Source organism: Zootoca vivipara, chromosome 11, assembly GCF_963506605.1.
Source record: "Zootoca vivipara chromosome 11, rZooViv1.1, whole genome shotgun sequence".
Lineage (NCBI taxonomy): Eukaryota > Metazoa > Chordata > Lepidosauria > Squamata > Lacertidae > Zootoca > Zootoca vivipara.
In genome coordinates, this window is record NC_083286.1 from 20,951,253 (window position 1) to 20,967,453 (window position 16,201).

General features: G+C 40.9%; 1 protein-coding gene across 1 annotated transcript in view; it reads left to right on the top strand.

Moving 5' to 3' along the window:
• MCC (MCC regulator of WNT signaling pathway) overlaps positions 1-16,201 on the top strand; it is a 202,635-nt gene that overhangs the window by 28,173 nt on the left and 158,261 nt on the right. The window contains exon 3 of the mRNA XM_035099855.2: positions 7,548-7,759. Coding sequence (XP_034955746.1) covers positions 7,548-7,759 — 212 coding nt within the window. The remainder of the gene's footprint in view (positions 1-7,547; positions 7,760-16,201) is intronic.

The window sequence follows — 16,201 nt, forward strand, 5'->3', positions numbered from 1 at the left end:
CCCCTTTAAAAAACTCAACATTTTTGCCATGCACTTCCCCAAAATGGGGCTTTCCCCCCTCCCTAAAGAAAGCTAAACAACTTTGACCTGAACCCCCCAAAAGGGGGTAGATCACTGCCAGTTTTTAATGCTGTGAGTAGATCGCAGTCTCTTGGGAGTTGGCCACCCCTGCAGTAATTGCATAAAAGGAAGAATCATAGCATTTGTTCTCTATAAAAGTTGTGAACTGGTCATTAATAATGGGTGGGTTGGAGGAAAAAGGGGACATCTCATTTTGTAGGCTTCAGGTTTGTAAATCCATCATATTTATTGCCCCAGAGAGCAACTTTTCTGTATGCAAAAGTTACCTATAGAATTGCCAGTGCTCTTGCTTTGAAATACTTCCTTTCACCTGAAGTATTTTTTTAAATTGGAGCGGGAAATTGGATTTCTGCCCTTATAATTCCTCATACAGAAGCAGAAGTAAGTAGGGGAGAGGCAGCTGGCTGGAAGAGCAGGAGAGGTACTGATATTTGTTAACACCAAGCCCAGTGTTTCCCAAATTTGGATCTCCAACTATTTTTGGACTATAGTTCCTATCATCCCTAGCAGCTGGCAACCCAGGTTCGGGAAACGCTGACCAAGCCCCTTACACACCTTGCAAAAGCAGCTGCTCTTGTTTCTGGGAGGTATTTTCATCAGGACTGCCCCCCCCCTCCGAGCCTGTAGCCTATCAGCCTGAGTGGTTGCAGCTGTTCAGTGTTCTCTCCCCAAACCAGCTCACCTGCACTGGGGTCTTTGGGTTAAGGCAAGGGCTCAGCCCCTTTTATTGTTTTGTAGGCTTTGTGTGCAACGTTTATCTCCTCTGGAGGTGAGAGACTGGATGTGGTCTAGATGTGGCTGCGAGGCAGGAGGGAGCGTGGAATTTTTGTGAGTCACATCTGGCTTTTGTTTTTCTAAATGTCTCCTTGTGGATGTTCCCCCAGGCTACGTCCTCTGCTGCATTTCTCTGTCTTTGAGGTGGGTCAAAGATGTTTTGTGTTGGGGCCCAGGGTCAAGGGCGGGATGGGAGTGGGACTGGTCTCCATTGGTGAGGAGGAATCCATCAGAACCCTTGCTCTTACTGCTTCGCCCACTGTATTTCAGAATCTGGGGATACTGGGCAGCCAACCCTTTGGGCTGGTGGTGCTGTTGCTAAATGCCTTGTCTGCCCAGAATAAAACACCACTCATCCATTGCCAGGGTTGGAGCCAGGCTTAGGTCAGCAAAATAAAACAACAAGTCACCCAAGGCCAATGAAGTTAACTCCTTATTCAAGGAAATAAACCACAGCTCCGACCTAGTGTTACACTCTGCAACCTTTTCCAGGTCTTGCCCCGATGAAGCAGTTGCGAGGACTGAAGGTCCTGGCCTTTTCAATGTCCGCTAGGACTCCTGTCCAGGGTCTTTCCCACACTGTGATTATTATTTCCATCATACTGTCTCCATGCCCCTGCCCCATGTACGTTGAGGCCAGTGGTAGGGCCATGGAGGTTCATGCTTGCCACAGGGTCATTGCCTGTACTTTGGGGCAAAGTTCCACCCTCCATTTTTTCCAATAAGTGTACAGTTTAATGTTCAAGTTCCACTGATTTCAGTGGAACTGAAATTCTCTGAATTCTTCTGATTTGTGATTCATGGTTTTCTTTAGTAATTCAATCGTGTTAAGCCTATTCTTTATATGAGTATCTCAAAGAAAGTCTAGCAGCACAGTGCATACTTTTCTTTTTTAGCAGTGCTCTGGATTTTACTGGTGTATAGTTGAGAACTACAGTATAAGCATTAAATGAGAAGTCACCATTATGCATGGAGTTGATACAAATTTTGGCATTTAACTCCTTTCTTGGCTCAGTGTGCTATAGCTGTTCTCTGATTGTTCAGCTATTGTTATGATTAAGTGGGGATTATACATTTCATTTTTCTCATAGAAGATACAGCTGGAAATCTTACAGAACAAGGCTATAGAATGATGATTCCATTACATTTATTTTATGGTAAAACATAAAACAATTACTGGTTTCTGGAAAATAGTTTTCTTATGTCTACATCCTAACTTCTCTTTTCAGGTGGTTTAAGGAGCATGTATGCTCGCTTAAAATGCTTTCGGAGTAGTTCACAGGTCAAAACAATACGGTCACAGTGAAATTTGCTTAATAATGATTTCACTGTGACCTTATGTTTTGACAAATCACAGCAAGGTAGCTTAAAATAAAATACCAGCCTAAAAGCAGAGTTACCTTCTTAAATACCAAAAAGAAGAAAGAAACCGAAATAAAAGCTGTTCACCAGGAACTGATTACAAAATAATGGGAGTGCCAGATTCCCTGTAGAGGAAATGCAGAGATGATAATGGAGGGCATCATTGAAAAAGTCTTGTTTCCTGTCACAATTCAGCTTCCTTTGGAAGTCAGAGTGACCCAGAACAGAGCATTAGAGACCATTCTTAACACCCAGGTGGTTTCATGCAAGGAAAACTGGTCCTTAATGACTTAGGGTCAATATATGCACTTTGAATTGTGCATAGGAACAGATGAGAAAGCAGCACAACTTTTTGTGAACTGAAGAGATGTGTTCCATTTGTCTTATTCCAATTAATCAACTTACCGATGTGCCCTGCACTAATTGCATTTCTCCAGCAAGCAACACCATGTACTTTGAATTGTAGTACTTGAAATGAGATGCTATCAGTGCAGGAATAACTGCGCCTAGACTGTCTTTATTCAGGAGAGGCTGTAACTGGTGCGTTAGCATAAGCTTTTGAAAGGGAAGTTGAGCATAGAGGAGGTAGGTTTTATCCCTCCATATGCCTTTACAATACCCTTGGGCATCAACAACTCATTCAGCCACCTAAATACGACGGTGCTTTCAACAAGATTGGCAAAAAATAGTCTCCAAATCAAAGTAGCTATAAATACAGGATATTTTATCCTTAAAATATTTTACAAACAGGACCCTACAGGCCTCCGAGGGTTCGTGTCATTCTGAAGTTAACACATTTTTGCCTTTGAAGCAAGCTTTCCAGTGGGATTGGGAAATAGCAATTTGCCCAAGGCTATGCAATGAACTTAATGAGTATTAAAGATTGAACAGCTAAATAAGATTATTCTGTGAGCCCCCAGGATAGATAAAATGGTTACTAAATATTTAGTAAATTTTAACGTGCACATACCGTAGTAACCAAAACCCAGTTATTTCCCAAGTGTACTTGTAGTTATAGACAGTGGTATTTTTCTAGCAAAATAGGTGCCGGAACCCCATGAACGCCTCCCTTGTTCTCTTATAATGCCAGTGGCACCCACCTGAGAGGTGCTAGAACAGAGTTCCAGTGAGTTCCAGCTGAAAAAAACAACCCTATTTATGCATAAGCCAGGTTATGTCACAACTCTTTTGTGTAGAGAGCTGGCTCTGGTAATTCATGTGTGTAGAACAAGGACCTCTTGCTGCTACCTTCGCTGTGAGATGCTGCCATTTTTACAGTAGGGCATTCTTGACTTTATGGAACATAGAACAATATTGAACCTTCTTGTTTTTGTGTTCACTTACCCTGAAGCTAGTAAGTTAGGCATCCCCAAACTTCAGCCCTCCAGATGTTTTGGACTACAATTCCCATCATCCCTAACCACTGGTCCTGTTAGCTAGGGATCATGGGAGTTGTAGGCCAAAACATCTGGAGGGTTGCAGTTTGGGGATGCCTGTAGTAAGTTTTCGATAGGGTGCTTCGAAAGGAGGACATCATAATCAAGCACAAAAGAATCACATGATATTTAGTAAAGAATTTGTAAAGAAATAACAGTCTTTGTGCTATGGCCTGTTTGTAGTTCACAAAATGTTATGAATTCATCCCAAGAAGAATGATTGGGCTTGGCATGAAATAGGATTTGGTTTTGTGTGCTTGAAGCTACCCTTTGTGGTTTTCTGCTATTGATTTCTATCTTCCTCTTTCTTTGTAGTTTACCAAGAAGTATGTTCTTCATTTCTGTAGCTGTACCATTAGTCTAAAAAAATGAATTAGCTTTCCCCATGCTCTTGTTCATCTCGACATCATACAAATTTATAACTGGTCTGTTTTATCCAGTTAACCTATTTGGTTTAATTTATATTTTATTTTTAGAAAATGGTTTGACCAATTGAAAATATGAGCCTGATTAGTCTGGGCACCAGGTCTTTTAATTTTTTTTGTCTCAAATCAAAAACTAAAATTCTGGCACCTGAGAACATCTTAAAGGCACTCTTGTCTCACAAAGGTGTTAAAGTACTTGAAAAATCATTTACATCTAGTGTGTAGCTATGCAAAATGGCCTAACAGTCATCAGAAGTCCAAGTTGCTGCTTCTGGCACTCAGTATAATGTTAGAATGTGATAAACACACTCATCTCCTTGTGATCAATTGTCCATTACAGCTGAAGATCACCTGCTATTGATTTCAGTTAAAAAGAAAAACCATAAGGGGGAAATGTGTTTGATGCCAGAGGATCGAAGTAGTGGAGAAAACAGATGTTTATAAATAGTGTTTCCTCAAGCTGATGTATGTATTTTTATTGCAGGAAAAGGCATTTTTTATAGACTTGTGTCTAGATTGTTTTGGAAATAACTTTATCCTGCCCTATGTCCAGCATCTTAAAATGGTCTTGGTTTTTTTTTTTTAAATGAGTCTTAGGAAGACTGAAAACAGACTTCATTGATATGGTATGAACCAAAATGCTCATTTTTTATTTTATTTTTATAAAAAGCTGCACAATTGCTACTAATTGGCACTTCACTATTTGGTTTCCTTTCACACTTTATCATTTTGAGCAAATTTCATCAATTTAACTGAAATTGTGATGCAGACATGACGGTGTAAAAAAACATAAAACTGTTCCGCTAGGTCAGTCACACACCTGTGTTCCAGCAAAACATATCATGGGTATGCTTAAGGTTACTAAGAGATGGTATGGCTTCATTAGGTTTTTAAGATATTCAAGTCCGTATTTCAACCTTCCCTGTAAAATGGAAGGTAAAGCTACCTATACTATTTTGTTTTTTGAAGCTCCGCCCCTCAAGGATTATAAGATCATTTTTTCTTAGTGGTTTATTGCAAAGGAAGTTTCTTAACTTATGTGTAAAGGAGGTTTATCATAACTTGGTGTTATGTGATTTTTTTATATATAAAAGAAAAGAAAATCACATTTCTGGGTAGAGTTAGGACTGGGAACTCCTCCTTTCACAGTTTTGTCTCCCCATCTCAATCCAGCTGTTACTTGTGTCGGGAAGGAAGCTGCTGTGAGGGAGGCTGACATTCAGGGTAGATGGAAGTTGTGGCGTTGGAGTGAAGGGTGCTGGCAGATAACCAGGAAATAGAATTAAGATAATTGTAGAGTTGGAAGGGACCTTGAGGATCATCTTCTAGCCCAACCTCCTGCAATGCAGGAAAATCAGCTGTCCCATATGGGGATTGAACCTGCAATCTTGGCGTTATCAGCACCATGCGCTCTAACCAACTGAGCTATCCACTGGGGAACCTCATGAAAAAGTTAAAAATGAGGATGGGCAATATTCTCTTGGGGGAGTGGAGAAACTGGAGTTGCCAATTCTATGGTTTTCCTTTCAACAATTAGAAAAGGGTGACGTTACCCCACATGGGATTGTTAAGAATTACCTTCTTCCCTATGGAGCATACTGGGAGGTATTTCACTAGTTTGATATGAATTGCGACCAACACTTCAATATACTGTTGTAATTTCTGTGGTCAGTTTTAGCATTTCTGGGGTGTTGCATACTTTTTCTGAGCCCATCATGCTGTTAGTAGTGATGGTGGTGACTGTTTCTGCTTGGGAGCTCAGAATGTTGAATGTGTAGTCAGTAAAGCTTTATTAATATGTGCACATAAGTAAATGTGAATTGTTCAATAAAACAGTTTCTGTGCTGTCACTTCAAGAGTTTATGGCCTACTTAGCCTTACATTTTAATCTAATAAACTCACTGTCTCAGCAGAACATTTTTTTTCAGACTGTGTTCAACAGAATATGTTCTCTTCTATTAGCTGTAGAAGTATTAAGGTAACAGGGTAGTTGTTTTGAGGCCCAGTACTCAAATCTCTGAACTGAATATGAGGAAGTGTTGAATGGTGACAAGAGGTATCCACGTTAAATGTATCATTCTTATTTATTATTTTAAATATGTATACCGACCTATAACCCCCGGATCTCAGGGAGATTCACCACATAAAATCACAATACTGTATGAAAAACAGAAAATACATACCGTAATAAAAACAAAGACAACTCAATAATCTCCCCTTTCATAACACATTTGAAAAGGGCAGAAGATGTCAATCAGTCAATGGCCTGGTTTTTGCCTGGCGCCTAAAAGTATATAATGAAGGTGCTAGCTGAACCTCCCTGGGGAGAGCAGGGGAGGCCCGTTATTGTGTGGCCACCCTCCAGACCTCTCATGAAGAAGGGCCTCAGAAGATGATCTCAGGGTCCTTGTAGATCAGGCATCCCCAAACTTTGGCCCTCCAGATGTTTTGGACTACAATTCCCATCTTCCCCGACCACTGGTCCTGTTAGCTAAGGATCATGGGAGTTGTAGGCCAAAACATCTGGAGGGCCGCAGTTTGGAGATGCCTGTTGTAGATTCACTGCGGCTTGAGATCACTTATCTGGAAGTGCACTCAATCAAAATTTGTGGAATTTTGATGTAATTTATTTGGGATGTGATTTGCTTCCCTGTTGACCCTCTGCTAGACCTGAGTTAACAAAGGGGGATGCCTGTATAGAAGTTTGTTTCCATGCACACCACCAGCATGGAATTAACTGGGTCATTATAAGGCTCCTCAAGTCCATCTGGAGTCTGTAGTCAGACCACACAAAGGAGAGAAGACTGAAGTGAACAGGCAGGCAAAAATACAACAACACTGGTCTGGTGATTGGTGCAGGTCATTAAAAACATACAAAAGGGTCTGTTCTGAAGTGTAACGATATCTGTTGCACAAAGACTGAAGAGTAGAAGATTCATATGGTGTAGTGTTGGTCTTCTTGGAAGAGTCATTGGTGCTGGAGTGCCTTTGTGACCAAAGGGTGGAATTATTATTAATAGACTGGAATTATTATTAATATACTATCAATCATGTGCATGGGGCATTACAAATTAGCAGCAAGAAGACAAGCCCCTGAAAAAAAGAGAGCAAAGGAAACTTAAATTATCATATTCAGCCCAGGAGTTGGGCTGGTGGAAGTGAAATTAAGCAGGGAAAGACCATGCATTCAGATTACTTATATGTATTTAATTTCAGTAGGGGCAGAGGACCAGGGCCTTGTCCCAAGAACTCCATGGAAAATGTGAGGTTTGGGAAGAGATAGGAAGGAAGGAAGGAAGGAAGGAAGGAAGGAAGGAAGGAAGGAAGGAAGGAAGGAAGGAAGGAAGGAAGGTGCTATCATTAAGGTTTCTTCAAGTTCTCAACCTCTGTGATCACCAAAGTGGAGAAGATGTGGAATTTGATTGTTCAGTTCCTTCTAATAAACTAGCCTTCCTCCCCTTTTACCCAGGTACCCTCTCGGGAGCTAGAGAAAGTTGGGAATATGATTCTGGAGCTAGAGACCTTCAGAGCCCTGACTTGCACAGTCGTTCAACTCTGCAGAAGTTCTTGGACTATGGAGGCAATGTCATGAATCAACAAGTTGCAATGCAGAGACTTCTTACACAAGCTTCCAATTTTAGTAATTCAGTTGGAGGAAGTTACCTGGAACTTGCCAACACTGTGAGTACACTTTTAGTTCACTGAAAAGTCTTGATTTTTTTGTGTTTTTCCCTCCCCCCCCAACTCAGATAGTAATTAATACTTTAAATCATAGTCCATAGGAAAACACCAGGTAGCTGTTTTCATCTGAGAGAACATCATTAAATTTTTATTTTTGTAAATAATCAGTCCCCAGCGCTTGCTTTGTTATTGAGAATTGGTATTCGAAAACATCTTGTTTCCATAACATATTTGGTTGTGTTTCTATGATTTATTCAAATTTGACTACTAAAATAACTAGCATGTAAAATCCGTTTAGAAATTTAAATTAGCACATGTGCAAGTTAAGTCTTTATGCCAGAATCGTACAGAAGGAAAAATCAGTCTATTATTTAGTTTTTGTTTTCTTGAAACTGCATTCTGAAGATTCATTGGGGTACAAACGCAATACACTCTCACTACAGAGAAAACTTATATGCATTCTCAATTCCGTTTAAGGAGGAGATTGTTGTGGCTATCAGCTGAGCAGATCGAGCTTTTGGAATCTTGCTCCTAAGTTTGTACAGACTGTAAAAATGAAAGAATGGATATGTATTCCTTGCCAGGCAATGGATTGGAAAGTAATGGTATATGGAAAAAAGTGAGTTAAGCAGTACTATGAAGGCGTTTCCAAAAAGGTAACTGCTGCTTTTTTGATGAGGGTTTGTTGCGAAGCCAAACTTCCGCAGCTGGTTTTAGATGACCAGGGCTTGGCGAGGGAGTTGCTGATGCCACAACTTCAGGTGTGCTCCATCCTTCCATGGACTGAGAGGAAGCCAACCCCATTGTGCTCCCTACCTGCTGTTTAGCTACTATGGACTGGGGGAAGGTGCCATATCCCTTGGTGTGGTGTGCCTTATTGTGGAAATTTGGAAGTACTGTAGTGTGCTTTAGACTACAGACTTGGTTTTTGAGATAGGTTACCGTAATCTAGTAGTACCTAGAGGGATGATTTCATGTACACCAAGGATGGCTAATCTACCGTCCTTAAGACATTGCTGAGCTATACCACCCAACATTCATGACCACTTGATATGCTAGCTGAAGCTGGGAACCCAACAACATGTTAGCCACTCCTGATTTACACCAACTCCTCTCCACCTTCTCTGTGCTAGTCTGATATATATTATGATCTCTCTAACATTTGGATTTGTGTTTGGTTTATTTACAGCATATGTTTTTTCACAATTTTTGTAGGATGCACCCATTTTTTCCCTGTCTTCCTCAAGTCCTAATACCTTAAACATGCTTTGCTGCTATTGATTCATGCATGTTTAATTTTTTGTTAGTTGCATTACTTGGGAGCCGCCCAGAGTGGCTGGGGCAACCCAGTCTCATGGGTGGCATATTGATGATGATGATGATATTTTACTGTTTGTTTTTTACTTAAGGAGCTTTTAGTACAGGAGTGTCCATTAGTCATGACTAGGTCGTCCCATTCCATTGTCTAAATGAGGCTCAGCTAGATTGTGCCCATTGGTAACTTTCTCAAAAGGAATTTGCAATGTGATAGATCAGGAGGATCTGTGATAGTTTTTATGTGTGCTGGACAGAGGGAAGGAGAAGGGGTGGCCAAATGCATGAATTCAGGAGTGTGTGCATATAGGGAAGAGGGTGCATGCAAGAGTCAGGATGTACACACAGACAACAAGAGAGAGGTGGAATACACAAGAGTCCTGCATGAGTAAAAATCTGCAAAGAAAGAGTGTCTAATTCCATATGTATTCAACGTTGAGAACATGTGACTAAGAAAGAGAGTTTGTGCAGATGTAAGAGAGAGAGAATGCACATGAAAGTATGCGCCTGAAGGTGTGACAGAAAAGAAAGTTACCATGGGTATGTGCATATGCGAGTGAGAAGGTGCCTGAGGGTGTGTTTGTGAGTGCATGCACACATGCTTGTAGCTGAATGAGAGTGTGACAGCAAGAGAGTGTTGGCATACATCTGCTGGATGAAGAGAGGCCAGGTGAACAAGAACGTGTATATGTACACATACAGGTGGGCGAAGCCGCAAAAAGTCCCACAAGAAAGTGTGCTGCATTCGATTGTATGAATGAGAAACCTGCGTGCAAATTTGTCCAGACTTTTGATGGACTATAGCACTATTGCCGGTGTTTATTTTAGTTGGCTGCTAGTAAGTATCTGCCTTGTTCATAGTACTTGTAGGATGTATCTCAATTTCTTTTAAAGGGTAAGAGCCCGTGGAATTGCATGCACAGCGAAGAGCGGATAAGAAATGTTTCAAATAAATAAATGTGCTTGCCAATGAGACCGAGGTTGTGTGTCCATTTTTCTGTATGGCTTATTACGGACGCTAGAGTGTGTGCTTTACGTGCATGAGAACGCAGATGCTCACTCATGTGATTTTTTTGTAAGGGAGGAGGGATGAATATATATATAAAACAACACACACGTATGTGTGAGAGAGATATGCATGTGTGAGAGGAAGCGTGTGTGGACCTGCCTTTGAAATGAAGTTTCCCTTTATGTAAACAAACAAACAAAACTAGATGCTGCTAGGAGTTGGAGAGGCAAAGGTCTGCTACATGTCGCTGGGGGTGCAGACTCCAACATGGCATCTTTGGAGGGGCAAAGGTCTGAAGTGGGGAGCTTTTCATGCAGTTTGGACCCTGACTATGCCATTTATTCCCAGAACCACGTATCCACTGGCCACACGACATCTTCCAATACAGAATTAGCTTGGAGAGCGGGGCACATATATCCCTCTCCTTCCAGTTTGATTTCCACTTTAGTTTCCAATCCTCCTTCACATGCTAGCATAGCTACTGAGGTTCAGTGATCTGACTAGATCTCCTTAAATTTTATAATCCAAGCCACAAGTGTCTTATTTAACGGGAGCTGTAGTCAAACAACATTTGGAGAGTCGCATTTTTGTTTGTTTGTCAGTGTTTACACATCTCCTCTTTTGAAACTAAAAGTTCTTGATGTTAAACAAGCTTTAAAATACAGCAACTAAATAATAATAATAATAATGAAATATGATGCAGCAATGTAGTATGGAACTCAGAATTAAAAGAGGGCTAAAATGGATTAACAGGCTAAAAACAGAATTAAAACTCCTGGAACAATGTTCTCACATAATTATATAAAAAAATACTTAGTAGCCATACACCAGCACCATTGGGGTGGGGGGTAGGGGTCACCCAGAGATAGTGTCTGAGGGAAGGTGACACTAAAGCTGTGAAGTACCTTTAAGAACAAAATAAGCAGAATTAGGCTTGGAAACAAGTCTACAAGAACCATGTTTTCTCTTCCTACGTTGTCATTTGGGAATCTGTTTTTGCAGATAGTAGTTAACCCCGAGCAAAGATAGCTTTTCTAGGAGTGCCCTTCCCATCTTTATTCTCAGACTGCCGCCATCCCAACACTATTGAGAAATGGAAGTTCATCTTGCCTGCAAATTCCTATACAGTACAGTATTCAGTGGTGCCAGGGTGGGCCTCTTTTACAGTTAACTGTGTTTTCTCTTTGTCACATTGAAACTCAGAATGCCTACTATTTATAACCGGTCTAACTTAGATTGGATTGTGATTGATTACTTCAGTTTGTACAAGTAGCTTTTATCCGCACTAAAAACAGAAATCAAGACTTATCACTGCGGGTTAAATTTATTTCAAGCTGCAATGCAAATTGATTTTGGATGGCTGCCCAAAAGAACATTAATGGTCTCCTCACACTGAAATAATGGGTTACCATTTGTCTATTTAAGGCATATGTAGTGCCCTGAACGGAAATCCAAACACTGTAGATGTGGATCAGATATTGCTTATATGTAACTAGCAACAAGACAAACCTTACCAGGCCCCACAATGTTTTACTAGCTTGCCTGCCTTCACATGGTGAGTACCTGTATGTGATAAGACAGCTATGTGTGTGTGTGTTTGTGCGTGAGTGAAATCTGGCAAGCTTGAATCAGTGAGACCTGAGTTTGAATCCCTAATTAGTCATAAATGCTGACTTTGTACCAGTCACATCTCATACCATTGCCTACCTTTCAAGATTTTTGCAAGACTACATGAAATGATTTAATGTGTGGTTCCCTGATCTCCTTGAATAGGATGGAAATCGGATAGATCAAAAACTTCTTGTCCAGTGTGTATTATTACAATATTGCAATAAAAAGTGTTTCGTGATTGCAATCAAAATATTTTTACAGGTTTAAGTCATTCTGCTCCTTTGAATTACTTTCAGACCTTCCAAGAGTCCCTATTTTCCTGATTTCGAGAAGCCGTCCTGGTTTCTGATTTGATCCCAGAATGTCCCGCTTTTCCTTAGGATGTGCCTATTTCCTTAGGATGTTGGAGGGTATGGAGTTATCTGACCCCCGAACCGTCTGAAGGCAATCCTGAATAGGGAAGTTTTTTAAATGTTTAATGTTTTATTACATTTTTATATGTGTTGGAAACTGCTCAGAGTGTTTGGGGAAACCCAGTAAGATGGGGGGGGAGGGGGTATCAAGGCAAATCTAAAAAATTGTAGTATGAACACGGACAACTGGGAAACACTGGCCTGTGAGCGCTCCAGTTGGAGAGCAGCCTTTACCAAAGGTGTCATGGGCTTTGAAGACACTCAAACTCAGGAAGCAAGGGAGAAACATGCTAAGAGGAAGGCACGCTTGGCAAATCCACACCGTGATCAACTCCCGCCTGGAAACCAATGTCCATAGCTGCCAAGTTTTCCCTTTTCTCGCGAGGAAGCCTATTCAGCATAAGGGAAAATCCCTTAAAAAAGGGATAACTTGGCAGCTATGCAATGTCCCCACTGTGGAAGGACAAGTGGATCCAGAATTGGCCCCCATAGTCACTTACGGACTCATTGTTAAAACTGTGTTAATGGAAGACAATCTTACTTGGCTACGAGTGATCGCCAAAGAAGAAGAAGAAGAAATAGTAAAATTATCATTATGGAATGGGACGTCTCTCTTTTCATTCGATAAATATTGGAGGGTATGTACTTTTAATCCTCTAGTGCTTTTATTTTTTGGCTCGATTATAGTTCATTTTCATTTCCCATTCTGTTTAGGTAAACATCCAATCAGTGTATTTCTCTGAGTGGCTGGCAGGGGGCATTCTTAGACAGTTAAGCTTTTTCCTATGTTATCTTGTTAATTCCTTCTAGTGTAAAGAATCAAGAAACATAGTTTGTACCTGCAGCAAGTAATTGAAATCACCACAAAGTAACAGTTGGCATGTTAAATGCCCAGCAAATGCAGGTATTGCTGGGTTTTAATAATCTTTTAAAACATACAAATATGGAATTTTATTTTATGTCCAGCACGTGGCCTAATATTTCTCTAGTCATCAGTTATTTCACTCTCCTATTTCCAAATGGCGTTGTTTAAATTTCAGAACTAAAAACTGGCACCAGCAGGTGTCAGCCATTAGTTGAGGGGCAAACAAATGGATCTCTTTCAAATCAGAACTAGTGAAGGCGGTGAAGGTCCTGTGTGGGTGCCTGGAGGCGGTTGGAGGATGGATGGCGGCTAACAGATTGAGGTTCAATCCTGAAAAGACAGAAGTACTATTTGTGGGGGACAGGAGGCAGGCAGGTGTGGAGGACTCCCTGGTCCTGAATGGGGTAACTGTGCCCCTGAAGAACCAGGTGCGCAGCCTGGGAGTCATTCTGGACTCACAGCTGTCCATGGAGGCGCAGGTCAATTCTGTGTCCAGGGCAGCTCTCTATCAGTTCCATCTGGTACGCAGGCTAAGACCCTACCTGCCTGCAGACTGTCTCGCCAGAGTGGTGCATACTCTAGTTATCTCCCGCTTGGACTACTGCAGTATGCTCTACGTGGGGCTACCTTTGAAGGTGACCTGGAAACTACAACTAATCCAGAATGCGGCAGCTAGACTGGTGACTGGGAGCGGCTGCTGAGACCATATAACACTGGTCTTGAAAGATCTACATTGGCTCCCAGTACATTTCCGAGTACAGTTCAAAGTGTTGGTGCTGACCTGTAAAGCCCAGTATACCTGAACGAGCATCTCCACCCCCATCATTCTGCCCGGACACTGAGGTCTAGTACCGAGGGCCTTCTGGTGGTTCCCTCATTGCGAGAAGCCAAGTTGCAGGGAACCAGGCAGAGGGCCTTCTCAGTGGTGGCGCCCGCCCTGTGGAACACCCTCCCACCAGATGTCAAAGAGAAAAACAACTACCAGATCTTTCGAGGACATCTGAAGGCAGCCCTGTTTAGGGAGGCTTTTAATGTTTAATAGATTATTTTATTTCATTTTTCTGTTGGAAGCTGCCCAGAGTGGCTGGGGAAACCCAGCCAGATGGGCGGGGTATAAATATATTATTATTATTATTATTATTATTATTATTATTATTATTATTATTATTATTATTATTATTGTCATCTAAGGAACATGCTCCGTTATGGATGTTCTTCAGAAAGCAACCATAACTTATTAAGTTGTAGTACACTTGCTCTGTTGGGAGGAAATGGGAGCTAGAATATCATCAGTACCGCAGTGCCAATATTTTGGAACATATAGTTCGACTTTATTTGCACCATTAACATTTTAAAATGCTGCAGGGCTCTTCCTATGAAAGGTATTTGTCTTGCTCTGTTGCAGTGCTCTAGACCTTGTGTGTGCAGGAACTTCTATACATTGAATGGAAGGAGAAGTTTTGCTTACACATTTTGCTTCTCCCATACATAGAGCTGTGGCTTCAGCTGAGATGAGCAGCAGCTCATTTGTTAGGAAGCTTTAAGCTCTGTGGTGGCTGCTGACCACTGGACTGGGATTTCTCATCCTGTTGCTGCTATTAAGGCTGTGACTTTCTGATCTCAATGCAACTTTATCCTGAATAATCATGCATAGGATTATATATTTATGCAATTTAATACATTTATTATCCTATCCTTTAATACTGGTCAGCTCACAAAATAATGAAAATAGAATCCCTCTCTCAAAATTTTAAAACAAAATTTACAACCAATTTGCACAGTATTTTTAGGCATAGCTATTCCTGTCTACTGGAAACTGAAGGTCACCTATTACTCAAGGTGGGATTTGTGTTCTCCTTGATAAGAAATAGGTAAGAAATGTGCAGAAGTCTGCTGCCTTTTGCTTTGGAGAATTGAATTATGAGCACATCTGCTTGTCTTCCCTGCTCCCATCTTACCCTTGTTCAGCTTATAGTTACAGTCTCCTTCTAAAAAAAAAAGTGCCTTCAAAACTTCATATGACTTAGAGTTGTGAGAAGCATGAATATCTTGGTGATATAAGTATTTCTCTTTTTGACTCTTCTACATGTACAAAAAGCACTTGTTTTTGTTTTCCATACAAACATATTTCTTGTATACAAAAATATACAGCCTGTTCAGTCCACCAGTCTCTTCTTGTGTATGATTTAATACAGTGTTTCCTTTAAAATGGCATGTGACTTATTTCTGGAATCTTGCTTAATGGACTGCTTCATCACTGGCCGGCGGGGGGGGGGGGCATATTGCTTGACATCTGATTTGAATTTGCTTCCCTTGAATTTTCTGTGAAAGACCAATTGGGATTCTTTTACTCGGGGGGGGGGGGATAAAAATTGAACAGTCCACAGACAGTGCTTTTATAAAGGAATAATTAGTAAGCAGGCTGTGTGTGCTTGTGCCAGGATCTAATTCATAGCTGCCAAGTTATCCCTTTTTTACAGGGATTTTCCCTTATGCTGAATAGGCTTCCTCGCGAGAAAAGGGAAAACTTGGCAGCTATGATCTAATTTTCTCTGGTCTTTGCATTGTCCATCGTACTGGAGTTTGCATGGATCATTTACATAAAAATCTAATGCTAAGCCTGAAATGCATTTGAAGACTTGGTTCTTAATTGTTTGTGCCTCTGCATTCAAAATGCCTTTAACGGTGTAAATTTTCAAAAAGAGTGTTTAGTGAAAAATACTCCACTAGTTCTGTAAAGACTGAAATGCAATAGTAGGTCGGAAGCTTGGTTGTCTTAAAAGAAAGAAAAGGGGAGCCTGCTTATTAAAGGAAAATTGGGTGTGGTGGTGATGGGGCGTATTTATACAAAATCAATGGGTTTAAATGCTGCAAAAAATGACACAAGTTTGTCCAATGCAGAATTGTTTAATATACATATTTTACACACAAAACAAGAAAGTTGCCTGAAAATTTCTGTCTTAAGTGTTTTATTTCAAAATATTTATACAGTGGTACCTTGGTTTACGAACTTAATCCGTTCATGAAGTCTGTTCTTAAACCAAATCCGTTCTTAAACCGAGGCACGCTTTCCCTAGTGAGGCCTCCCGCCACCGGTGCCCTTCCATCATTCGGCTTCCGTTCGTAGACCAAGGCAAAGTTCGCAAACCGGAACACTACTTCCGGTTTTGCGGAGTTCATAAACTGAATAGTTCGTAAACAGGACTGTTCATAAACCGAAGTACCGCTGT